Genomic DNA, 26,737 nt, shown 5'->3' with positions numbered 1-26,737 from the left:
CAGAATTGATTAAGTGGAAATCCACTTTGCACTGGGGTCCCTGGCGGTTTTCTAAGTTTCCTTCGCGAATCAGTCCTTAGGTTACTATTCACATGAGTCGCTGACATTACAGAAAACCCCTCGGGTTCTACAAAACCTAACCCGAGGTCCTTCTTCTACCTTAAACAGTAGCCGCGGCGAAGAAAAGGGCGGAGGGGCTTACCGGCGACGAGACTGTTCCGGTGAAGTGGTCGAGGGTGAAGGGGAGGTCGCGGGGATCACAACGGTGTGCGGAACGCCGTCGGAGATGGCTGGAGTCGGTCGGTCCACGCGCGCAGGCGGGGATGCTCGTCGGCGGCGAGGAGACCGGCCTGGTCACGGCGAGATAGTTCAATCAAATAGGTCAGGGAGGTCCACGGGATGCCAGAGAAGACATGAGCGAAAGGAATTGGGCGGAGACTCACTGGATAGCTCGGTCCACGCGCGGCGGCGGAAGACCAAAGTCCGGTGAGGTCGATCTCGGGCCTCCGGTGAAGTCCGGTCGGGTCCGAGGGCTTGGCAAGCTTCACGGGCTACTGGCGGAGCTAGCCGAAGCACTGGCTTGCCCGGAAGATGGCTGGGGTGGGCTGGCCACGGTGGCCAAAGCTCTGGCGGCAATGGCGGGCGGAATTAAGCTCGCCGGAGCTAAGGGGAAGTGGCTGGCCGGTGAGGGTGAGTGCGGGGCGAAGTGGGGAGCGCCTGGGAAGGCTTTATAGGCGCGACGCGGTGCACGGGCGGTCGTGGACCGGTGAGTGCGCGCGGGCGTGCACTGGGAAGGCGCGGTGCGCGAACGGGCGTGAACCGGGGGTGTCAGCCGCGGTCGAACACGTGTTCCCGTTGCCTCTGCCCCTGTTCAAGCGCCGATTGGGAGCAAATCTTCGCAAATTTGGGCAAGATCACTGCAAGGGATTTGTTCACCAGACCAAGCTTTGTCTTTTGTGTATGGACGACGTGCGGTTTTAGGCTAGGGACAGGGAGTTGTAGCGTCACCAAGGTACCAGTGTCAGAATGCCTGGTCCCGAGGTTGAGCTGCGCCAAAACCGTGTCAAAAGGATTTGGTTTGAGTTCAAACTTTCCCAGAATGTGTTCAAGGTAATTTGGCACGACTTTGATATTTGGATCTTCTGGCTTTGAGTTTGGAAAAGCAGAGAACACAGATGATCTTTGAGAAGAGGTCTGAAATTCAGAAATTCAGAAATCTGAATTTCTCTAAGGGTTCATTGATCAAGGGCTGATTTGGGGATTTATTTGAGTTATTTAGGCTAAGCCTTCTCAATCTTTCTTGTTGCTTAACAAATATACTTTAACTTATATAATTGGCTCAACTCAAAATTTTAAACTTTTCATCCTCTTTTCACATCTTCTTGAATTTTGTTCATGGGGTTTACTTAGGGTTTTGAATTAGGGTTGCACATTCTTTTCTTTCAAAAGTCTCAATTGTTTTGATCATGACACTTTTAAGTATATACTTGGTGAATTCTTCCTCACTTAAATTGTTTTGATGTTCATGCTTACTTTGGTTCACATAAAATAATGGTTCTTGGTTTGGCTTTTTAAGAGAAACCCTAGGTGGCATGGGGTGTCACATCCTCCGCGGCGACCCGCCGCGCTGCTCGGTCCACCGCGTCCTCCGGGACCCGCGGCAGGGAGGGCTTGTGCCACCCCACCTCCTAAAGAAGGGGGAAAGAAACCCGATCGTAAGAACCAGGAGCAACCCGATGTATGAAGAAGGAAGGAGCGAACACTCACCAGAGTTACGCACCCCTGGTCGGGGCGCATCCGAAGCTGGGAGAAGGCGTGGGAGTCCGGCTTCCCCATCGCAGCCGACACCCGCCATTGGAGGGCGTCGAAGGGAAGAGGATCAGGGGACATTCGTGAGCCCTCCCAGTCAGCCTCTGGGGTCATCTCCCAAAGCGGCAGCCGCCGCTCCGCCAAGGGAAGCACCCTCCGACGGTGGATGGCGGCAACCACTCCCGCAGCGGTGAGTCCCCCCTCCCGCAACGCCTTCAGGGCCTAGAGAAGGGGTTCGAGGTTCTTCTGTCTCTCGTGCGGGGTCCCATGACGCCAGGCGTCGGTGGCGGCGGTGACTACTCTCTGGGAGAACGGCGGGAGCAACTCACCGTCATTCCGAAGGTAGAACCACCGGCGCTGCCACCCCTTGTTCGAGGACGCGAGGATGGCAGGAATGTACTGCGACGCCCGCGACTGCCTCAGCAAGAGGGTGCAGCCGCCGGCCCGCACCGCTGCACGGACCTTCCTCTCCCCCGTCGGCAAGGCAAAAAGCTCGGCGAAGAAGAGATGAGTCCACAAATCCCAATGGGGGGCGATCCCCAAATACCCTTCGCACACCGCTACGAAGATAGCGGCCTGCGAGATGGAGTTGGGGGTGAGGTTATGCAACTCCACCCCATAGTGGAACAGGATTGCCCGCATAAAGCGGCCCGTCGGCACACCGAACCCCCGCTCGTGGAAGGAGACGAAGCTCACGACGTACCCCGGCGGTGGGGATGGAGCGACTCCGCCCATGGGAGGAATCCATTCTGGCCGCTGCTCATCGGTGAGAGGGCGAAGCAAACCCTCGCCGACGAGCTCCTCCAGATCGCTCGCCGTCACCGTGGAAAAGGGCCACGGATCGCGCGGGGAGATTATGGTCACCCGATCAGCCATCACCAAAACGGAAGGGATGGCGGCGCAAAGGGCAGGAAGGGCGGTTTCCTCTTCTCTGGCTAAAGTTTCTCGGGTTGCGAAAACCTAAAGGAAGAGGCAGGAAGCGGAGCGAAGAACCGTCACCAGACCCTCTCCCGGGTATATAAGGACCAGGGCGAGACCGTTTCCAGCGCTCCGCCCAGACCGGACGCAGGATTCAAAAAACGCGAAGCGAAACAGCCGTTCCTCGAACGGCTCGCGCACGCGCAACGGCCGCCCCGCCAACAACTCACCCCATCGCATTAACTCCGCGGCGGGACAGGCGGCGCTTCTGGCAGGAGAAGCAGGCGACGCTTCGCCTTCGCCGTAATAACCGCGCCAAAAAAGGTACGCCACGTCGTTCGATTTCGTATCCTTTTCCTTTTTTCCTCTTTCTCTATCTCTTGCAACAGGGACCGGGAAAGGGGGATACCCCGAAAAGGATCCTTCCCTGTGAAGGAACCGGGCTCCGAGCCCCCCTACTGATCAGAGGTTCGAAGGCTGGCCCTCCGAGGGGTTCAACAGTCGCCTCAGATCGCGTGGGCCCTACACCCACTACTGGTCAGAGGTTCGAAGGCCGGCCGCCTCAGGCTACTCGGGCTCCGCGCCCATTACTGATCAGGGGTTCGAAGGCTGGCCCCCGAAGGGTTCACAGTCGCCTCAGACGCCGAGCGAGGGATGACCAGGGGTACGTTCGATACATAACCAAGGCTCGGGCTGCGCTCCCGAGGTACCCTAGGACATTTCCGAGACCAGCGGGAGCGATCTTGTAACGGAATCCCATCGGAGGGAGGCATCGAGCCCTCGGACCCCGTCGCCAGGGGACCGGGTCCGGCAGATCACCCGCAGGTACTTTTGGGCGTGCCTCTGGGCCCCTAGCCGACCCCCAACGAACGGGGCACGGACGTCCACTCGGATTACCCGCTTGCAGCTCACCGGAGACACCATGTTCGATGCCCATTGAGGGTAACATGGCGCTCTCCCCCCTCCTCCTTGCGGAAAGGCGACGTAGGGGCGTATGTAAAAAAGCCGAGTCTGTCCCTGATCGCCCTCTCACCCTGTGCGGAGGCTCGGGGGCTGCTCTCGCAAACCCAGCTCCGGCCGAACCGTTGACAGCGTCAACATACCGGCCCGAGAACTTGGGCCCCGACCGTGCACTCGGGCTACGGCCAGTTCGCATGAGGGAACAACCAGACCAGCCGAAGCATTACGCAAGGCATTAAGACCTCGGGGGCTATATCCGGCGGGTGCGCTCGCGCGCACCCACCGGAACAAAATGCAACCGAGAAAGGCTGGTCCCCTTGCAAAAAAGTGCGACGAAAGCCTCCAAGCGAGTGCTAACACTCCCTTCGAGGCTCGGGGGCTATTGTCGGGGACCATAATTAGGGGTACCCTCAAAACGCCTAATTCTCAGCTGGTAACCCCATCAGCATAAAGCTGCAGAGGGCTGATGGGTGCGATTAAGTCAGGGATCAGTCCATACGAGCGACTCGATCACGCCTCGCCCGAGCCTAGCCTCGAGCAAGGGCAGCCGACCCCGAGGGGTTTCCGTCTCGCTCGAGGCCCCCCTTTTAACGGCGGACACATCTCCGGCTCGCCCGAGGTCTTGCCTTCGCTAAGAAGCAACCCTGACTAAATCGCCGCGCCGACCGATCGAGTCGCAGGAGCATTTAACGCAAAGGTAGCCTGACACCTTTATCCTGACGTGCGCCCCCCGGCAGAGCCGAAGTGACCGCCGTCACTTCGCCGCTCCACTGACCGGTCTGATAGAAGGACAGCGCCGCCTGCGCCACTCCGACTGCAGTGCCACTTGACAGAGTGAGACTGACAGGACGTCAGGCCTTGCCAAAGGCGCCATAGGAAACTCCGCTCCGCCCGACCCAGGGCTCGGACTCGGGCTAAGCCCCGGAAGACGACGAACTTCGCTCCGCCCGACCTAGGGCTCGGACTCGGGTTAGGCCCCGGAAGACGGCGAACTCCGCTCCGTCCGACCCAGGGCTCGGACTCGGGCAAGGCCCCGGAAGACGGCGAACTCCGCTCCGCCCGACCCAGGGCTCGGACTCGGGCTAAGCCACGGAAGACGACGAACTCCGCTCCGCCCGACCCAGGGCTCGGACTCGGGCTAAGCCCCGGAATCTCGGCAGCACTGGCGCGGTGGTGATCGTGACCACGGCCTCCCCGCCACCGCTGGTCACCGCGGCCGTGAGGACGGGCAGACCGTGCCGTTGGAACACCTCCAGCACGCGCGTCAGCGCGCCGCGGCGCTTCCGCCAGGCGGACGACGAAGCACGACGCCTTCCTAGCCACGAGCACGTCGGCGGGCGCGGCCGTCCGCGCTGACCTCGCGAACGCGGCGCGCGCCTCGAGCCCCGCGACCGTGGCCCGCAGCACCCCCACGTAGGCGATCGCGTCCTCCAGGATCCGCGCCATGTTTGCCTGCACGGCGTGGTGGGAACGTGAGGCCATGGCCGAGGAAGAATGGACCAGGTGTCGGGAAGAAAATGTGGACGGACGGACCCGAGGGGGCAGGCCGGGGAGCTGCGCACCCAGCTCGGCGTAGAGCCTGGACATGCGGCGGCGGCGCGCGCGCTCTGCCTCCGCCGCCGTGGCCCCTGGCGAGGCCTCCTTGTTGCCTTTGGTGGGCGGAAGCGCTAGTGCCAGCAGGTGCTCCTCGGCCATGGTGGAGGACTGGAGTGCGGCGACGCGGTCGATGCTTCCGTTGTGCACTGGCAAAGTGGCAAGTCCCGTCCCAACAGGCTTCTCCTGCACTGCACTGCACTGCAGAGCTGGTGCTCCGCAGAGGCACGTGGGACGGGGAGGTGTCAGGTTTTGGTTGGTGGTGTCAGCGAGGCCCAAGGAGACCCCAAAGGCGAAGCGTTTGCTGTTTCAGGGCGAGGTCAGCGGCGTATCTCTCTGTAAAATAGCAAATAGGACGACGGTGCGTGCAGCACTGCAGCATGACCCTTTGGGAACCACGAATATACCTACCGCTACCTCACTATGGTTATCATATATTCATTTTTTTTATGTACAACCGTCAGTCTATGGCCACATTATTATCACGTCACACAGACTCGTATTCACAGCAAAACACACGACTTTTAACTCAAATAAAGTAAGAAATATACGAAAAACATAAAAAATGCATAGCCAATTAAACAAAATAAAACTACATAAATTAAACAAAGTACACGTTTTTTCAAAAATAAACAATAAAATTACAAAGTTTATAAAAAACTACTTTTCATCCTCCTCGACCCTCTGCTCAACTTCCTAGTTTTTAGGCCATATATTTTTTGAATTGTTTATCCAATTGTTTAATGACCAACATATGTAGCATTCTCATATCGACATTCATATTGTTGGTGTTCTAATCTATCTACTTGGTGAAATGCTCATATAACTTTGCATAATTTAACTTTTCGCTAGCCTTGTAGTGATGTTTCTCTATGGCCTTCTTGTAGCTAGAGCTCTCGATGTTGCTCGTTGATTTCCCTTTGCCCTTGCATTACGCTCTTGCCCCATCGCAACCAATATGACATCGCGTTTCGACACTATCAAGCGATCCAGAGCTATAACCACCCTCCGTATTGAAGCGAGATCGTTTAATCGCATCACGTGAGTCGGAGTCACCGCTCCATGTGCATCACTTCAGTTGATGACGAAATGTGCATCGTATGTGCTCCATCTTAAATTTCGTATGGGTATGGAGGACGATACCTTATCGGTGGAAGGGGCTTCATTAGTGCTAGGAGAGAGGAGCATCAGTGGTTGGCGGCTTAGTAGTAGTAATAGGGGCATCAACATTTGGTCGGTAAGGATATAGGGCCTGTTTGGTTCAGCTTTTTTCTGACCAGCTTTTCTGAAAATCTGGCTGTGGGGAGAATCTGGCTGTGAAGAGAATTTGAGTATCATTACGATTACGTGTGGAGGAAGATAAAGTTGTTCATAGGGCTCAGGATCTAGAAAGTAACGGATTCCTACTATTACAACGACTCAACCGATTATGTGTTTATGTTGATTTTGGATGGTTTTTGCCCCCAACGAATTTTATAGAAGCTGACTGAAAAGCTGAGCGTTTGGCAGTCCGCAGCAGTTTTTGGTGGCCAGAAGCTGCCAGAAGCTGAAACAAACAGGCCCATAGAAGAGGCGTATACAGCTATGGAAAGAGAGGTTGAGAAGTTAGGCTACGAGGACGAGCAAGACCTTCCTCTTGCCGATGGTGGATAAGAGAAAGACCGTCGAATAAGGTGTTCTGCGCCGACAGAGGTCTCAGGACATTGTGGAGATTGCTTATTGAGAAAGTTCATGAAAGTTTCATAGTTGGGACTCCATCTCGAATCCATATTGAAACAGAGGATCAAAAGACCCTAAACCTTAAACAAAGATGAAAATGTGCAAATGAAGGAGAGGGCTCGAGAATTTAAGGTGAAAGTGTGTAAATGAAGGTAAAGACCACTCCACTATTTAATGGATATATTTAGGATTTTTTGGGATTTCTTTTTTCAAATTTCGATCGGTTGAATTTGAATGAACCAATTACAAGCGACCATATATCCTCTAGAATCTAGATGGTTGCTACGGCAGCAGCCGCGACCCTAACGAGATTGGTACCGATCGATCGATCCCGACCACGTACGTAGTCTCCAACGCCATCTATATCGTCCAAACTGGTCAGTCGACAGCCTAACCGACCAACCAGCCATGGGCATGTTTGTTTCGGCTTCTGGCCACCAAAAGCTGCTGCGGACTGCCAAACGCTCAGCTTTTCAGCCAGCTTCTATAAAATTCGTTGGGGCAAAAACCATCCAAAATCAACATAAACACATAATCGGTTGAGTCGTTGTAATAGTAGGAATCCATCGCTTTCTAGATCCTGAGCCCTATGAACAACTTTATCTTCCTCCACACGTAATCGTAATGATACTCAGATTTTTCCCACAGCCAGATTTTCTCTACAGCCAGATTTTCAAAAAAAAATGGTCAGAAAAAAGCTGAACCAAATAAACCCCATATCGCCCGCTGCATCCAAATGGGACCGGTACCGATCGCTTAGGACACCATGCTAGCGGTCGGTACCTACCGCCGTCGGCACCACAGTCTAACAAATGGAATTCGTGGGTGGTAAGAAAAGTCTGAGCCATGTGCCTGGGTATTCTAATTAAGAAAGGCGGTAACTATCTCAGATGGGTCTAGAAAACTCTAAATCTCTATTTACCGCCGCCATCTATATGGTGTGTTTGGTTTGTGGAGTCACTATACTCATGAGATGCTCCATCATAAGTTCATTCCATCAATTTTGGTGGAATCAACTCACTTCTCATGTATATACTAATTATTAGCTTATGAGGAATGAGGTGGTGAGGGATCAACCCATTCTATTCCACAACAAAAAAAAGGTTAGAAATGAAAAGAAGATGGGTCACTTATAGGGTGTTTGGTTTGAGTTATGAGCTAGTCCATCATATTCTCACTCCTCACTATTTTTGTTTGGTTTGTGGAATGGAATGAGTTGATTCATCACCACCACATTCCTCATAGTTAGATGAATAGGATCATCCCACTAAATTTGAGGAATGAACCCATGATGCACCACCTCAATTTGGATGTAGTGATTCTTTAAACCAAACACCCCCTTTAATTCCTTAAACCAAACACACTCTAATGGTGTGTTTGGTTTGTGGAGTCACTCTATTCTTCATGAGGTGATGCATCATAAGTTTATTCCATCAATTTTAGTAAAATCAACTCACTCCTCATAAATATACTAATTATTAGCTTATGAGAAATGAAGTGGTGATGGATCAACCCATTCTATTTCACAAATCAAATAAAAAAAATGAAGAGTGAGAAGAAGATGACTCAGAGTTTCTTTTGTTTTTTGGTAGGTTTTGCAAAATTTAAATTAGTGGGTTAGCCATCTTAGCAGGCCTAGCAAAACGCAGAAGATGTATCAGCAGTGACGCGAAACAGCAAAGAACACGCCATCGATGAAGGAAAAAGAAAGGGTCATCGTGCCTTCAGGAAATGCGCGGGAGCAACAACAACTTGGAAGAGGAGACTTAAATCGCAACGCTGGAGAGAATGGTGGCTCAGGCAGCAGGGAAGGGAAGGATGGAGCCAACAATGCCAGAGGGGTAGAGGAGAGGATGGAGAACATATCTGTGATTAAGCACGACCCTTGTGCCAATTGAAGACACGGCACGGGAACAGGCCTACCCTGGTGTGGCAACGGAAATGAGCAGGGAGGCCGACTGCAAGGTCGGCGATGACACGGAGGGGAAGACCGCGGCGGCGCGTTGAGGAGGAGCAGGGGCCGAGCAGAGCAACGGCGCGGGACCTGTTCCACGTCACGCGTGAGCCGGTGGTGGAGCGGAGAGCCGGGTTGCTATTGCTAGAGCAAGGTTGGTCAGGACGTCCAACGTTGTCTGCCTCCGTGACGCTGACGCCGTGGAGGGAAGCAGTGTGAGGGAGACGACATGGATGGAACCGGCCGCGTCACGAAGAGGAAGAAAGCGTGCGACGGGGAGGATTACTGTTGGCGGCTCTGAGGCTCTCCAGTCTCCACGTTGCCATGGAGGCGAGCAGGGAGGGGGCGGCGCTACCTCCGTGTCGCATGGAGGGACGCAGCGGCGCTTCGTGTCGCCATGGGCCGTGGCGGAGAGGAACAACGCGCTGTACGGAGGCGGCAACGGCTGCTGCGCGGTAAGGAAGTGACCGTCGTACGGCGGTGGCGCGGGGAGGAAGACGTTGTGGCGGCGGAACGGTGTCTACGACGGCGGGTTGGCGGCTCGGAGAGAAAGAGAGCATAGGCGCAGCGAGGAAGAATTCTCGTTTCTTGTGTCGGCACTCGGCACGCGCATATTGGAGTGTTGTCGTGGGGGCTTCCCGTGCAAGGAACGCTTGTGGGGTTTGTGAAACACGTGTCGGCACGCGCACACCGCAGTGGTGCGGTGGCGTGTCCGGGAGTGAGCAAAACCGTGTCTCTTTTAATAAAGTTTTAATTTTAATAAGGGGACTAACTGAATGTAAGTGCATTATAACGGCAAACAAATCAACAAATTACTTGATTAAATGTTAGTGCATAATGACTACATAAAAATAAACCACATATATATTATCTTCGACTACAAACTTGTCTCTTTGCACAAACACGAAATATAATATTAATCTCAAATAAATATGATGAATAATATACGCTGCCGAGCGAGATGAGAAATGGTGGGGTTAGATGGGAGGGGAAAGTATTAGGCCTAATGAGATGAAAAATAGCGTGGCCACCAAATGTTTCCTAATAATAGTACCGTTTTTGCCTAACAGGAGCCTTGTTAGTCTAAGTGAGAGATCTATAACATTAAGGGCTCGCAACGGCAACTTTCAGTAAGTTTCAACAAAAAATATCTACATGTTATGATCGTTATGATCTTAACATTTGAACTCTCTAGGAATCTTCTCATAAATGAGAAAAAAATAGCATAGAAACATGTACGTTTGGTGTCATATATATCACTGCGACCAATATGTACAAAGATGGCTGATTTCGACCATCACCAAGCCAACTTCTTATTGTTCTTGCAAGTCCAGTAGGATTCTCCCAAGTGTACGCGCGTAAGTCATAGGTGAAATCATAACCCATGCAGCAACCGATATTAACTTCGAAGATATACCGCAGCTTGACTGCAAATGACATGTTTCTTCGTGCTTTCCCGCCAAATACGAGGTCTAGGATTGTTGTCACACACATAATAGATTTATTAGCATTAATTAAATCCTTCCTTAACATTAAGACACATATATGCAAATGGAAGAAAACGGTAATCATTTAAAAAAAAGTGATGAACAAAGTTTTTTTAAGGTTCATGCCTTCATGGCAGTCACCCAATTAATATTTCTCCGTGGGTAAAATCAAAAGGAGAAAATCCCTTCAGTGTCATCCAAACTTATATCAATCCCTTCAATGCCATCAGAATTTATAACTTCCCTTCAATGCCATCAAATTAAAATTTTAATCCCTTGAATGCCATTACCGTTAGTTTAGAGCTAACGCCGTTAGTTCAATTTAAAGTCAATCTCTCCAATGCCATTAAAATCTATATTGATCCCTTAAATGCCACTAGAAATTGGTCCGATCTATTTGAGGTTAAAAAAAATTCCAGAATCAAAAAATATGAATCAGATTTTTAAAATTACACGATTTTTAAAAACTTCAGTCCATACTTTTTAAAACTCCAAAATTACTTTGATATATTAGTTCGGTCTATTTGCTTCCTAATAATTTTGAAAAAATATATGAAATCCGAATAGATCAAATTGGTGTAAACGAATAACCACGTAGTTTTCTAGGTTCTAAAAAATGTGTACTGAATTTTTTTAAAATTATTTAAATATTTTTAGAACTTCAATCCACATTTTTAGAACCCATTTTTTTGAAACGCGAATATACCACATGGATTTTTAGAATTTAGCTCCATTTGTTATCAAATAAACCGAACTGATATAGCGGAGTAATTTTGGGGGTTTACAAAAAAGTATGTACTTAAGTTTTTTAAAATCGTGGAATTTTAAAAATCTGATCCATATTTTTTGATTCTGGAATTTTTAAACCCCAAATAGATCAAACCAATTTCTAGTGGCATTGAAGGGATCAATATAGATTTTAGTGGCATTGGAGAGATTGATTTTAAATTGAACTAACGGCGTTAGCTGCAAACTAACGGTAATGGCATTCAAGGGATTAAAATTTAAATTTGATGGCATTGAAGGGAAGCTATAAATTCTGATGGCATTGAAGGGATTGGTATAAGTATGGATGACACTGAAGGTATTTTCTCAATCAAAAGATAGGTAAAAACTGAGTAGGACTCAAGGGATTTCAACGAGCAGGAAAACTTAGTAAGGTACATGAAGTTGTGTGATATGCACAAAGATCACTATGAGTTAAAAAAGTGTAACAAGATTGGTGTGTAGAGCTCTGCTACAAGTAGCAATTACAAGTAGCAATTACTAAGATCCTAACTAAATCATTAGGGACAAATATGTAAACAGGGAGATGGAGCGAATGATGGAAGTGTCAAAAACCTTAACCCAACTTCAAAATTGCAACAGTACTAAATATGCTCAAAACCCTTCTTAAATACTCTAACATAAAAAATATCACTTGGCGTTCCATCATTATTCCAAGCAATAATTATCATGCCCTATTTGAAAATTAGAAACCATCACAAAAAAGGATGGTAGTGTTTAACAGAGGTATTTAAGGAACTGTAGCAGAAAGAAAGTGCACAGAGAAGAGCAACTAACCTATAAGGACAATATAAAGAAGATCCACATTCTGTCAAAACTACGGAATATGTGCCAAAATGAACGTATCTCCACAAAATTAACTTTTCCCATCCAATGGACATCGCCTGCAGATCTGTTCTCCTCAATGACAACACTAAAAATGGGTTTCAATAGAACTGGTAGTTGAGATAGAGTCTTTGTTTTGCTTGTTTTAAGTTAAAGAAAACTGAGATCACCTAGAGGGGGCTGAATAAGTGATCCTGCAAAATTAGCTCTAAACAACGCAAACTTGGTTTATAAAATGTGTTAGTAAGAACCAAAACCAAGTTAGGATGAGAAGAAAGGAGAAAAAAAGAACTCTTTACTTAATCGCTCCTTTAAGATGAGTATTAAACTTAGGAGCAATATTACAAGTAAATATGAGAACTCAATAAGACAATAATTGCAATAAGTAAAATGGACAAGAGACACAACAATTTATACCGTGATTTGGCCAAAGCCTACTCCACGTTGTGAATTGTGATGACCTCCTTTGGTCAATGGTTACACTCAACCCCTCTCAAGTGATCCAAAGATCAAACTTGAGTACAACTGTTGTCTTCCTTATATTAATATCACAGTTGTGAGGAATCTCTATAAATTGGAGTCTCTCACGCCTTACAAAATTGGTCACAATAAAAACAAGAGTAAGGGACGGAATAGAATGCGCACACAAGAGCGCAATACAACAAAAACATGCACAAATGTGAAGAAGAGAGCGCAACCACAAAATGACAGAGTAACTAGATATGACAATTTCAACCTGCAAACCTAAAACCCGATGGGTACCCGACCCGACGAGTGTGGGTATGAGTGAATATTTTGACCCGCGGGTGCAACCCGCACCGACTCAAAGTTTCGCGGGTGTGGGTGCGGGTTTCTAATTCAACCCGCGAGTGACCCGCACCCGACCCGAAATATGGTTCATTCTTTATTTTGCACAAAAAATTAAGATACAATAGTAATTATTTTGAATAAGTAACTTGGCTAATGATTCATGAAATGTTTTGTTGTTGCCCAATGTGAAAATGTTTAAAATACGTACATATAACTCAACTATTATTGCTACTTAATTGCTTATTGCTAAATTATTGTTTAAAAGTGTACACTCAGTAAAACCCGCGGGTGACCTAAAACCCACCCGAAACCTGGCGAGTTCGGGTACAGGATTGGAATGGCACCCACGGGTGCGATCGTGGGTGTGTTTCAATAGTCTTCACGGATGCAATCGCGGGCGGGTTATTGCTCCACCTGACCCGAACCCGACCCATTGCCATCCCTAAGAGTAACGACTCAAGAAATACACTCAAATCTCTCTGGAACACTTCGAAGACGTGGTCGGCGGAGTCTCGGAGTTTATGAGCGAGAGAGAGGTAGAGGAGGTTATGCACGAGAGAGAGGTTGCAAGTTCTAATGTCACCATCCACAAAACACGTAAATTTGATTCGAAAAATGGTGAAAATGATAGGGAGATGGGCAAGGCAATGGGGTGGTTGGGGAGTTGTTTCCCTAATTTAAAAATGTTTTGTTATTTTTTGGATTTTTTTTGCGATTCTTAATTTGCCGAGTGCCCGAAAAATCGAACAATCAGACAAGCCATTGTTAATTATTCCATATGAATCAATATACACCCTATGTAAGATCGTCGAAATGCGTTGTTGTTTTTTTTTGACAAAGAACACGATCGATTGGAGAATACATAGATAGATTGAAATCACGCATAGCCTATAGCGGAGGAAAAGATGTCGAACGACTTCGAATTGAGAAAAATACCTAAGTCGGCGACGACGAAAACTTTGGAGGATTCGAAGTTCGGACGATACTGCAGAGCTTGACGAACACCGATGGATCTTCAATTGGGGCTTGCATCGGGACACTGCGATGCTTAGGGGGATGTATGGTGGCGGCGGAAGTCGAATGGGTACTTGCCTTGAACTGACAACCTCAGTCGTCAGGATTTAATGGTTTCTTTCCTGTTCCGCGGAGACAGTTGATAGAAACCCCGACTTCTCGCGAGTGGTTATCGGACGTGATTGAGCGTAGACGGTTTTAGACGGCGTCAAATGAGTGGGACCGGCATATCTCTATAGCAGGTCTCATACTTGCAAGGTTTTTTTTTTCATTGTTGCATTGCATACATATTAGATATCGTGGATGTTCCATTTCCATCTATTTCCATATACGTGAATGGCATATTGGCATGTCACTCATCTGAACTAGCAAGTGTCTAGCCCAGATCCAATTAATACGCAGTATATATAGGCGCATCCCTTTCTCTCTAGCCCCTGTATTGCTCTCGTGAGTGGACGTCATCACTGCATGCACAAGGAAGTCGTAATCGTCCAGACAAGGCCAAAGCCGGTATATGTGCCCTTATTAGCCCCGTGCGTCGCCTCATCTAGCCGTCTTCTTCCCTGAATCCCGACCCCCAATTTCCCACCTATCCTCAATTGTGTAGCTAGAATTTTAGTGATAAATGATCTCATTTAATTTTTTTACAATATAAGTGTAGCGATTGATAAATAAGCATGTAACAAAAAAAATTACAAAATATAATATGATCAAATAAAAAATCGTATCGAACATCTAATATATTAGAAATAAAAAGTATAAAAGTCATCTGACATCTTAAGAATAAAAAAGTATAAAAAATCTAGCAAATACAATATGGTTGTATGTATGTACTGCGCACATATATACGTGTAATTGTATGAGACTTGATTGTCTGGGTGTTGTCGATTAGATTTATAGTACCTGTACCGTGAACACGACCTTCTCCTCCTACCTAAACGACTTGACGCGGGTGGTAAGCGTGCAGTGTGTAGCAATTAATGGACAACATATTACACACCACTTTTGTCTTTTTCTTCAAATTATTAAACGGTATAAACGCACAAAGTAGCTTATACCATGCATGGACACAGTACTCATCATATGTATGACAAATGACAGCATATATAAATATTAATTAAACACGACACACATATATACAAACACAAAGCTGCTATCAAGGAAACAAACACAGAGCTAGCGGAACGACGGTACAACACACACACTGCACACACAGACAATAAAGGGTACGTTCACAAAGCTAGCTATAGCTAGCCAATAACAAACACTCTTACTTAATTATTCTTAACCAGCAGCACGCACGCACGCACCACACGTCGGATGGATAGAGATCGATGATCTCCTCTCGATCGCGCGGTACGTACGTACGTAACGTTATTATTCTTCACTCCGTCCATGCATCGACGATCGAGCTAGCAGATAGATCTAAGCTGTTCGATCAGAACCAGAACGCCGGCGGCCCCACCATGGAATCCACCGCGGCCTTGATGTCCGCAGCAACGCTCACTGCGTCACGAGAGATGCCAGCCAGTCCAGCCATCCCCAGCCCAACGCAGTAGAGCCCGTTGCCGCCCTTCCATGGCCGACTGCCCTGCTGCGGCCCCGCCGCCTTCTTCTTCGGCATGCCATTGTCGTCTAGCAAGCTCCCACCGTCCTGCCAGAGCATTTTTGATGTTGTTATATATATTAACGGGCACGTACGCATGCGTGCGTGTAAACAACTCTTGGAAGAACATGCATGCATGCATGACATCATCGTCACGTTTTCCACCAAGAAATTTGATGCTGAAAATAGAACTATGGTTCATTTTTTGTTTGTGTCCGTACCTTAAGCCACGTGTTCGCAGTGCTTCTATATCCTGTTGCGAACACGAGAGAATCGAAGTCCCTCTCCTTCCCATCCTCGAACTCCACTGTGTTTCCTCTGATGCGAGATATTGCCCCAACCACCTGCGACGCCGCGCACGTGCATATTGTTAAAAACCATGAAACCATATTCCTCATCGACTTCAAATACCATATATTTTTTTAATCGTTCTCAAATATTTATGGTCCGCTATTTTATTTTTAAACTAAAACGCGATAAATAAAAAAGAACGAAAAGATAGAGTATTATATATGAGAATGCACACGTGCGCCGGGACGCTCACCTTGATATCGCCAGTCTTTATTAACTGAGTTGTGCCAACGTCTAGGACAGCTGACCGGCCAGTCTTGGCCTTGAGAAGAAGCGGGCCCATGTCGGGCCTGACTATGCCGTAGCGGGAGAGGTCACCGAACTGGATGTTTGCCAAGGTCAAGATGATGAAGTCCACAAGTTTCACGGGAAGGTGCCATTTCAGCAGCCTCATGCCCAAGTAAATCAGACCCTTGGTCATAACATGCACCTGTATACGGCGTAGTCAGTATTTTTTTAGAGGCCAATACATATATAACTACACTTATAATATTAGTAAATAGAATATATGCATATATATATATTATACAATAGTCACTAGTCATAGCAATTAACACATATATACGCTATATATGTACATAATATATTTTAACATATTATAAACTAATTTTTTTTATTTTAGCCAAAAAACAACTACAAAACAAATTTTCTTTTTGCTAGGGGGCCACAGCGCCTACTAGCCTCCATTGTCTAGGCCACTGCCTGTATATATGGATTCATCATGCAGTAAAAATATATAAGGGCAGTGTAAATGAAAAACATGTATATATATACACCATGAGCTGTACTTAGAGGTGATAATAGGCTCTAAATTTTACACTATAAAATATAAGGATCGAAATTAGATTAGGATCAATCTCTATTTCTATTTATTTTTTAACTAAAATTAATTAAGAGCTCAAATGAATCATGAAAAAAAATATTCGAATCATGATCCATTACTATCTCTATAGTTGTACTCCGTTTGTTCCAAATTATAATTCGTTTTGACTTTTTTAAGTTTATAACTTTTGTTATGCGTGTGCCTATATAGATATGCATTAGTATATCTAGCTAGAAAAGGCCAAAATATGTTATCATTTCGAACTGAAACGTATTACTTACTTATAACTAACAAGACAAAATAAATAAAAATCAGCACATATATAATAATAATAATAATAGTAATAATAATAGTAGTAGTTATAATAATAATAGTAGTAATAATAGTAGTAGTAGTAATAATAATAGTAGTAGTATTAGTAATAATAATAATAATAATAATAATAACAACATTAATAATAATAAGAGAAGGAATTCTCATAATATAAAAAAAATATATTTTTTGAACTAAAAGTAATAATAATTAGATTAGGATCGAGCTCTATTTTTTTTTGAACTAAAAGTAATCTACAACTCAGATGAATAATTATAAAAAAAACATTTGGATAATGATCCATTATCATCCTTTAGTTATAGTTCCAAATTATAACTGAGTTTTAGCTTTCTTAATTATTTATAACTTTTGTTATATGTGTGCCTGTAGATATGCATTAATATATATCTAGCTAGAAAAGGCCAAAATATGTTATCATTTCGAACTGAAAGCGTATAAATTACTTATAACTAACAAGAGAAAAAATAAATAGAAAATATACCGGGCTACGGATAACCAAGGAGGTTTCCACTCCATTGTAGGCAAGATCATATGCAATCTCCATGCCAGAGTTGCCACACCCAACCACCAGGACTCTCTTCCCGGCATAGTTCTTCCACGACTTGTAGCTCGACGAGTGCACGACCTCACCAGCCGGGAAATCGCGCAGCCCAGGGATATCCGGGATGACTCCCTCGCAGTTCTCGCCGGTGGCTACGACCAAGAACCTGGTCGTGTACTCGGCCACTCGGCCGCCGCCGTCCGCTAGGTCACGCGCTCTGACGTCCCAGCGGCCGCTGGCCTCGTCGTACTCGCAGGACTCGACCGAGGTGCTGTACCTGGGGAGGATGTTGAAGCGCTCGACGTAGTCGTCGACGTACCTCACGAACTGCTCCCTCGTGATGTACTTGGGGGCGTCGCTCGGATGCGACATGCGAGGGAGCTCGCAGAACTCCTTGGCGAGGTGGAGTTTGAGGCGATCGTACGTGCGTTTGCGCCACAGCGAAGCGCTGCAGTCCTCGCGCTCCACAATGTGGTACGGGATGCCGTGCTCGCCGAGGCATGCTGCTACAGCAAGGCCTGATGGACCTGCACCAACGATCAGAACTAGCACCTTCTCCGTCATCTCTTTTTAATTTATTAACTGCTGCTAGCTGGATGGGAAAGATGTTGGTGGTCAGGAGATCTTGGTTTGCTTATGATGATGAGTGGGTCCATTTATAGTACAAACAGCAGGGCTATGTGCATTGACGTATATGTCCCCTTGTTTTAAGGAACTTTAAGTCTGGACCTCAATTTTTAAAACTGTAGTATTTTAAACTATAGTATTGTCTTGACTAAACTATCTTATAGTATTTCAAATACTTTGGTTTTCAAAAACTTTGTTCCCAAACAGGGCTTTAGTGTGAACGTTAAGCAATGTTTAGATGATTATATATCCCTTACATTTATGATGTCATTAATTGAGGTGGATGGAATCTTCCGGCCAGTAATTATCTATATATCCATTCTTTATCATATAAAGTTATATGTATACTTTAAATTCTTTTTTGAGGTTCTATTAAATTTAAAAGTACCTATATTGGAAAATTAAACCTATAATAATGCAAGTTAAACAGTATGCACATTTTTTAAAACCTTAGTGTGGGGTTCCATTCAAAGTTTCAAACACATACAACAAATTCTTTAATTCGAACAATTCACTTATACTCATTGCTAGAACAACCACATAATGTAACCACGCCTTCATTGTTTGAAATTTCCTCTATTGCACGTAGAATCTTTCGCAACACCTTATGCTCCCATATATAAAAAAACATGACCTACGGGGCGTAATGCAGCCCCTGAGCATTGTATTAAGGAGATCTTCTCACACAGATTGAGAAACCTCTGAATCTCTGTCCCCAACGCATCGGCACCACATCTTTTACAAATGTGGCTAGAGATCCTTTTGTTCTTTTGGTAGATCAAATTCTCGTGTGCCTTATATAAATTTGTAGTTGGAAAAAATTAAGATAAAACAATTGTGTTACGTCACATAAACGTAACTTCGAGTAAACGATGCGCGTGGTAACCATCCACGCATCTTACGCTTGTGTATATATAGCGGCTTGTCCTCGCACAAGCGAGTGCTCGATGACACTTCTCTCTACCCTTCCGTCAAGTTGATGTGGCGGCGTATTGGATATGGCAGTGCATCGACTACTCTTCGACTCCATGTCTTTCTCTCTACCTAGTCTTGTGCCTAACAACTTCTTAGGAATCAACATTGTAAGCAACATTACCCTTCTACCTTGTTGACTGCCCTCACCTAATGTTTTCCTTTGCTATCACTTTGTGTTGTTATTCTTATCTCCCCGGCCACATGCAATCCTCACACTACTACACCAGTAATCACTGAACTTGACATATATGTGTGTGTGGATGATTGGATTTTACATGACTTGCCATTGATGAAGAAGGTATAATATCTAAGAGGACCTCACCATCTTGTAACATGTCCATTATTAGGCCTTGTTTGGGAGAACTCCGCTGTCTGATTGATTCTTGAATTCTGCTCCTTGATTCTCCAATGGAGTGATTTCAATGGTTTCCTAGGAGGGATCGATAAGAAGTGATTCTCTCTTGATCTCCACCTGAAAATATAATAGGGAGCAGGATGAAGCAGGTTTTTAGCTTCTAGCTTCTAGTACAAATGGAGAAGTGATTATATCCTTATCCCGACCTGAATCAATTGATATTTTAAGTGCTTGGCTGGCTAGGAGTGGTTCTCTACTTCTCTTCGAAGAAGCTGAAGCTAGAGATCTATCCCCTTAGATTAATGGCTTCAGCATTCTTTCACCCTTTTTTAAAGAAAAGTTATTATTAAGATTAACAATAATGATGTATCAAAATTATGATACTATATTGTTTTAAACTAAAAGCGCGACAAAATATTCTGAATATTAAAAATATATATTATACATGCAATGTATATATATACTTGGTATTTATATATTATATTAGTGGTGTTTTCGTGTGGTATTCCTCATATATATGTTGCCTAATTAAGTTGATTATTTAATTTCTGATTCAGAAACTAGGAATTTATATATAGTATATGGAAATTTAATGTGAAATTTCAACTTTCAAAGCGAGAGACGACGGCTCAAGGAATTATATTGCTTTCTTCCTACTGCATACGGTACACAAGGCGTTGCTGCAGGAAAAGACGGGTTAGATTTAAAACTGCTGCTTTCTGTTACAGGTATGTCCAAAAAAAACATTTGGAGCAAAGCAAGGGATCAAAGTTGCCAAATCGATCACTGCTGTCATGCATGCACGCTAGATATATAAACGGTTAACATGTCTGTGGGATTCGAATCAGAGAGAAACTTGTGGAACTGGAATCAGATAAGCGATAAGTATTCGAAACTGAATCACTTTACACGTATGTACTGTGTGGAAACTTGCTCTGTTAGTAACTACACGCTATATATATATGAGATCACATTTTTGGCTCTGTGTGTACGTGGAGTACTGTTTCGTTCTATTAGCTTAACTTTCCAGCATTTCGTTTTGTATCATGTACAGGTGTATATGGTCTGTTAGTAACTGCATATGCGTTTCTGTTGTGTACGTAGAAATTAAAAAAAGAGGCTTCAGCTATATACAATAATTTCAGAATCTCATCCATGCTTTTAGAATATACCATGTAATAATAATAAGTACAAATTTTATCACTGTGTACAGGTGTATTGTATGGTTTTGGCAACTGATCGATTGCGTTTCCATCGAGCAAATAAAAAAGGAACCTTAATATATTACTTGTGGAATTGGAGAATAGAATTGGAAACCGAAACTTGCGGCGTGGAGGATGACAGGATGTGGCGTGGTTTGGCGGCCGGCTACGAACCAGGCACGCCCTTAAACCTGAAAACATAGAAAAGAAGAAGGAGCACCTGGAGTATAACGTTATCGTATGTCGTTATATTAACCTATTGCCAGGTTTGCAAGGGTTTTTGTCCTTATTCAGTCTGATCACCGCATTTGTGGATCACACGTTGGATCTAGAGTCAGTATCTCAATCCGGCTCTTTGCTGAGTGCCAGTGCCAGGTGATTTGCCGAGTGTGTTTTCGGACACCCTACCGAGTGTAAAAAAACATTCGGCAACACTTCTTTGTCGAGTGTTTTTTTTTCAACCCTTGGCAAAGAGCTTATTTGTCGACTACTTTTTCTGATACTAGACAAAGAATTTCTTTGCTCAGTATTTGTTTTTCGACACTAGATAAAGAATTTTTTTGTCGAGTGTTTTTTTCAACACTATACAAAGAACTTCTTTGCCAATTGTTTTTTTTTACACTAGGCAAAGGTAATTTTCAAATCAAAATTTAAAGTAGTAAATTGATTCAAATAAAAAAATCAACTACAAAGAGTTTCGTTCTTTGCCGAGTGTTTTTTTCGATACTAGACAAAGAGCTTTTTTAACGAGTGTTTTTTATACACTAGGAAAAGGTAAATTTTAAATCAAAACTTAAAGTAGTACATTAATTCAAATAAAAAAAATTCAACTACAAAGTTGTATAACTCATCAATATGTATGATATTTATTTTGGTCATTTCTTCATATGACAAAGTTAAATTAAATTTGTTCACAAAACTTATATACCGCTCTTGTTGTTTATGAAAATACAAGAGAGATGTATACGATTTGTGAACAATGTTAGAACCACCATGTTAGATGAATAAATAACCAAACAACCAAAATAATCTTTTTAGATCTTAAGAAGTTATAAAGTTTTGTAGTTTGCAACTTTTTTATTTTAGGTCATCTTGTCAATAGAAACTATGTCTGAATTTAAAAATAAAATTCAAATTTGTAACACGATCTTGGATGGAAAAAACACCAAAATGATAGTTGTAGGTATCAAAAGTTATGCAACTTTGTAGTTGACATCTTTTTTATTTGAAATCATCTGGTCATGTAAAACTATATTTGAATTCAGAATTCGAATTTTTCAAAAGGTCTCGGATGGAAAAACCACAAAAAAAGTTGTAGGTATCGAAAAGTTTAATTTTATAGTTGAAAACTTTTTGATTTAAAATGATCTTATCATATAAAAATATGTTTGAAGTTTTCAAATTTAAAATTCAAATTTTATAAACAATCTCACATGAAAAAACTACTAAAATGAAAGTTGTAGGTCTCAAAGAGTTATGCAACTTTGTAGTTAACAGCTTTTTCATTTGAATTTATTTAGTGCCTCAAATAATCACTTTACTTAAAGTATGTTACAATATGTGGAAAAGAAAAAACGTAATTTAGACATAAATTACATAGGGGTGGAGCGGTAGAATAGGTTACACACGAGAGAAATGTTGCGAGTTCGAATCTCACCGCCCACAAAACACGTGAATCCAATTTAAAAACGGTGAAAATGATAGGACGATAGGTAGGGCAATGGCACTGCTAATTAAAACAAAGTTTGTTGTTTTTTTTTTTTTGGTTTTTTGCGATTCTTAATTTATCGAGTGCTTTTCTTTGAAAAAAAACACTCGGCAAAGAATCTTTTACCGATAAAATATTTGTTGAGTGTTCTGGGACACTCGAAAAATAAGTAGAGTTGATAGTAGTGGGTATTATTGGGCAAAGTGTTTCATCACTGTTTCTACTAGCCAAAGGCAGCCTCGGGTGTAGTAGATTTGGTAAAAAAGTGTGACAATTACCAAACATATGCAAAAGATTAGAAACAACCTTCATCATTTACTCACTTGATTTAATCAATATGGCAAGTATAAAGGTGGGGTAAACGGACGATATAGGAAATATTCCCTATATGCCATCAGAATTTATACTCATCGGATATTCCCTATATACCATCAGAATTTATACTCATTTATTATATGTCATTGAGTGATATATATAAAATTTTGTGTGTATATAACATGTGGGGCTAATGGCACACAAAGATTGAGTATAATTTCGCATGGCACACATGGTAAACGGATGATATATATGCCACTCATGTATGGAAATAGATTGAAACATCCATGGTCCATGGATGCCATATCTAATACCGAATTACCTAAGCAACAATGAAAAAACCTTGCGAGAATATGGGCCTGCTCTGCTATAGAGATATTTAGGACCTATTTGAAAGCCCTCAATTTTTAAGAAACTGGTTTATAAAAACTGAGGTAATTTTAAATATACCAGTTTGTCTCAGTATAGAAACTGGATTCTCATCTTCTTAAAAACCAAACTAGTCTTTCCTAACTAAAATTATTTTGGAAATTGAGATGGTTCCAACTTACAAACACCATTAATCGTGTTTTTTTTTCACAAACTAGTTTCTAGAAACTAGAAACTTATTCTCGCTTCTAAATATTAAAGGGCCTTACAGCGGTGCCAATCAGAATGTACAAATATAATCGACCCTAAAACACAAATTTCTATATACATACGTCTATACCCAATCTCTCTATTATATACTCACGTACGTGAGCATGCTCCAGCAGTAGGAAAAACTCAATATATATGAAATTATGAATAGAAGTAAAAAACTAAACTCATTAACAAGTAGGTCCCATACGTCATGATACAAAAAGGATATAAGAATCCTTGATGGCTTGGAAACTTAAACCTCTTCCAGTATTGAAGAGAAATGACAGAGAATTTCCCTCCAATCCTAAGAAATTTGAGTTTCCAAACTAGAGCATCTACGATATCATCAAAAGTCATTTTCAAATGTTCCGTACCAAGTATCTTTTTCATTCAGTTATATCTCACATCCTTCTCCAATCTACTTTAAATTTGGGGTGATCTGCTTAATTTCACCCTATATGTTATTTGAGATAAAGAAACTTTTGGGAGCGGATATATGTGTTGATGGAATATGAGAAACAAATGTATTTAGAAAAGACTCTTAGGGCTAGTTTGGGAACTACATTTCCTATGAGAATTTTATTTTCCCAAGGGAAAATAAACTAATTTTCCTTGAGAAAATAAAAATCCCTTAGATATGCTCTTAGTTTTAGTCCATCAGTTCTAAATTATAAGCCAATTTAGATACTTACTATTCTATTCATAATTTAGGACCTACAGCAGTAGAAACCTTCTGTTTATTTCTAGAGATACATAGCTACCTATGTACCTAAAAATCCAAGATGGCTTATAATTGTATTTAGAATGCAGGAGATGATATATATATATAGTATATATAGTATATGTATTTAGAGCCCTAGGCTCTATTTAACTATAGGAAGCCCCGACCACGTACCGACCAGGTGCGCGACCGCACCGGACCCTTTTTGGCTTATTGTACCTAACTGCTTACGCCAAAATATAATACGAGTTATGCTGATGTGTGTATCAGTTTATGCAAATATAGTCTGCGCATATTACGTGCATCGGGCCCACGATACGGCCCACGCCACCACTATAAAAACACCCCCACGCCGCCAGGAATTAGGTTTTAGCGGCGGCGGCGGTTCTCTAGGGCGTGCGAGCGGCGGTGATCCTGGGGGCCAGCAGCGGTGTCACCTCGAGGCAGGCGACCGACGGCGGCGCTCCACCAGGAACGAGCGACAACGACGCTCCGAGGCAGGCGAGCAAGCGGTGACGGCGCTCTTGAAGCGGACGGACGACGGCAGCGCACCCTAGGCCCGGTGACAACGGCGGTTGTCCCATCCGTCTCTGCGATGGCCACCGCCACCGCCGCTCCAGCATCTGTGGCGCGACGACGGATCTGGGGACATGCTCGCGACGGCGGATCCCTGAGGCGCGACGGCGGATCTGGGGACACGCTCGCGATGGCGGATTCCTGTGGCGCGACGGCGAATCTAGGGACACGCTGCGGCATCGGATCCCGAGGGCACGCACGCGGCGGCGGCCCCATGAGGTGCGCACGACGGCGATGTGCCAGCGGTCGCGACGGCGGATTTCCCTAGGTGCTAGCGACGACGGCATCCTCCCCTAGGCACGAAGTGGTGGCGCATCCCAGATGCGAGGCGCTGGTTCCGCAGGACGGCGATCCTATTTTTATGCTATTTTGTATACATATTTATGCCAATGTCAATAGGATTTTATGACCTATATTTCAGTTCATGGATCCGCTTCCATCTATTTGTCTGTTTCTGATATTTCTATTCATTTACGCTGTTTTGGTTCACGATTTACACTTAAATCCGCTCGAGCCAGAACCCGTCATTTACGCTGTTTTGGTTCACGATTTACACTTAAATCCGCTCGAGCCAGAACCCGCGCACGATTTTTACGCCGTAATTTGTCCCCATTTGCCGTTACGAAATCAATCGATGATTTACACTAAAATTCATACTCATTTACGCTGTTTTGGTTCACGTTTTATGCCGAAATCCGCCCGAGACAGCGCCTGTGGCGATTTTCATGCCGTAATTCGAGACCCATTTGTCGTTACGAAACAGATCGATGATTTACGATAAAATTTGTACTCATTTACGCTGTTTTGGTTCACGTTTTACGCTAAAATCCACCCGATCCAGAACCCGCGCACGATCGGGTGCACACGATTTTTACGCCGTAATTTTAGGCTCCGTTTGCTGTTACAAAACAGATATAGGAATTACGCTAAATTTCGTACTCATTTACGCTGTTTTAGCTCACGTTTTACGCTGGAATCCGCCCGAGCCAGAACCCGCGCACGATCGGCTGCATGCGATTTTTACGCCGTAATTTTAGGCCCCGTTTGCTGTTACAAAACAGATATAAGATTTATGCTAAATTTTGTACTCATTTACGCTGTTTTAGGTCACGTTTTACGCTGTAATCCGCTCGAGCCAGAACCAGAACCAGATCGAGCGCGCGTAGATATACCTGACTGGGGCTTCCCATACTAATGGAAGCCCAGGGCTCCCATTACCATCACCCTATATATATATATATATATATATATATATATATATATATATATATATATATATATATATACTGTTTTTATATATTACACCTGGGTGCATTCAATATAGAGAATGCACCCAGGCCGAACCTACGCGCCAGGTCCGAGCCAGCCGTCCCACCCAGGTCGTCTTCGTCCGTCTTCGTCCCTCCCGCACGTCTTCGTCGCTCCCGCCCGCTCCCGACAGAACCTTTTCACTTTCCCGCCCACGCCCCTCTTTCTCCACGAACGACTCAACCTCTTCACATAAGTTGCAATCACATCAGACCAGCAGTTGCAATTACACCAGACAGTAGTTGCAATCATTGTTTTGTTTAACAGATTTTTGGACATAGTTATATAGAAGTTGGAATCACACCAGACCAGCAGTTGCAATTACACTAGAAAGCAGTTGCAATCACACCAGACAACAGTTGCAATCATTGTTTGTTTAACAGATTTTTGGACATAGTTATATAGAAGTTGCAATCACACCAGACCAACAGTTGCAATTACACCAGACAACAGTTGCAATCATTGTTTGTTTAACAAATTTTTGAACATAGTTATAAAGAAGTTGCAATCACACCAGACCAACAGTTGCAATTACACCAGACAGCAGTTGCAATCATTGTTTGTTTAACAAATTTATGGACATAGTTATATAGAAGTTGCAATCACACCAGACCAGCCGTTGCAATTACACCAGACCAGCAGTTGCAATCATATTTTTTAACAAAATTTCCAGAGTTATTCAGTACTTGCAATCACATCAGAGCAACTCAGCAGTTGCATCCACACCACACCAGCAGTTGCAATTACAACACACCAGCAGTTGCAATCATTGTGTTTACATTTTAACAGATATTTGGGTA

At 44.2% G+C, this 26,737-nt stretch overlaps 1 protein-coding gene and 1 long non-coding RNA gene across 2 annotated transcripts; one reads left to right on the top strand and one right to left on the bottom strand.

Moving 5' to 3' along the window:
- Nucleotides 1-14,961: 14,961 nt before the first annotated feature.
- Nucleotides 14,962-18,156, bottom strand: LOC100037821 (flavin monooxygenase). Its single transcript, NM_001398260.1, has 4 exons — nt 17,470-18,156; nt 16,026-16,262; nt 15,703-15,825; nt 14,962-15,529 (listed from the first exon to the last, which is right to left on the bottom strand). The coding sequence occupies exons 1-4, from the start codon at nt 18,091-18,093 to the stop codon at nt 15,314-15,316; spliced, it is 1,200 nt and encodes a 399-aa protein (NP_001385189.1). The 5' UTR covers nt 18,094-18,156; the 3' UTR covers nt 14,962-15,313.
- A 943-nt stretch (nt 18,157-19,099) lies between these two features.
- On the top strand, nt 19,100-25,054 carry LOC103640893 (uncharacterized). Its single transcript, XR_559909.4, has 2 exons — nt 19,100-19,238; nt 20,215-25,054. It is a non-coding gene; the product is annotated as an uncharacterized lncRNA (long non-coding RNA).
- Nucleotides 25,055-26,737: the final 1,683 nt, after the last annotated feature.

This window comes from Zea mays, chromosome 10 (assembly GCF_902167145.1).
Source record: "Zea mays cultivar B73 chromosome 10, Zm-B73-REFERENCE-NAM-5.0, whole genome shotgun sequence".
NCBI classification, from domain to species: domain Eukaryota; kingdom Viridiplantae; phylum Streptophyta; class Magnoliopsida; order Poales; family Poaceae; genus Zea; species Zea mays.
This window is presented reverse-complemented; position numbering and strand designations above follow the sequence as displayed.

Coding starts and splice junctions, on each gene's coding strand:
- LOC100037821 (NM_001398260.1), bottom strand. CDS start 18,093: ATGACGGAGAAGGTGCTAGTTCTGATCGTTGGTGCAGGTCCATCAGGC. Junction 16,263..17,469: donor CCTTGGTTATCCGTAGCCCG/GTATATTTTCTA, acceptor CGCCGTATACAG/GTGCATGTTATGACCAAGGG. Junction 15,826..16,025: donor TAAAGACTGGCGATATCAAG/GTGAGCGTCCCG, acceptor GCGGCGTCGCAG/GTGGTTGGGGCAATATCTCG.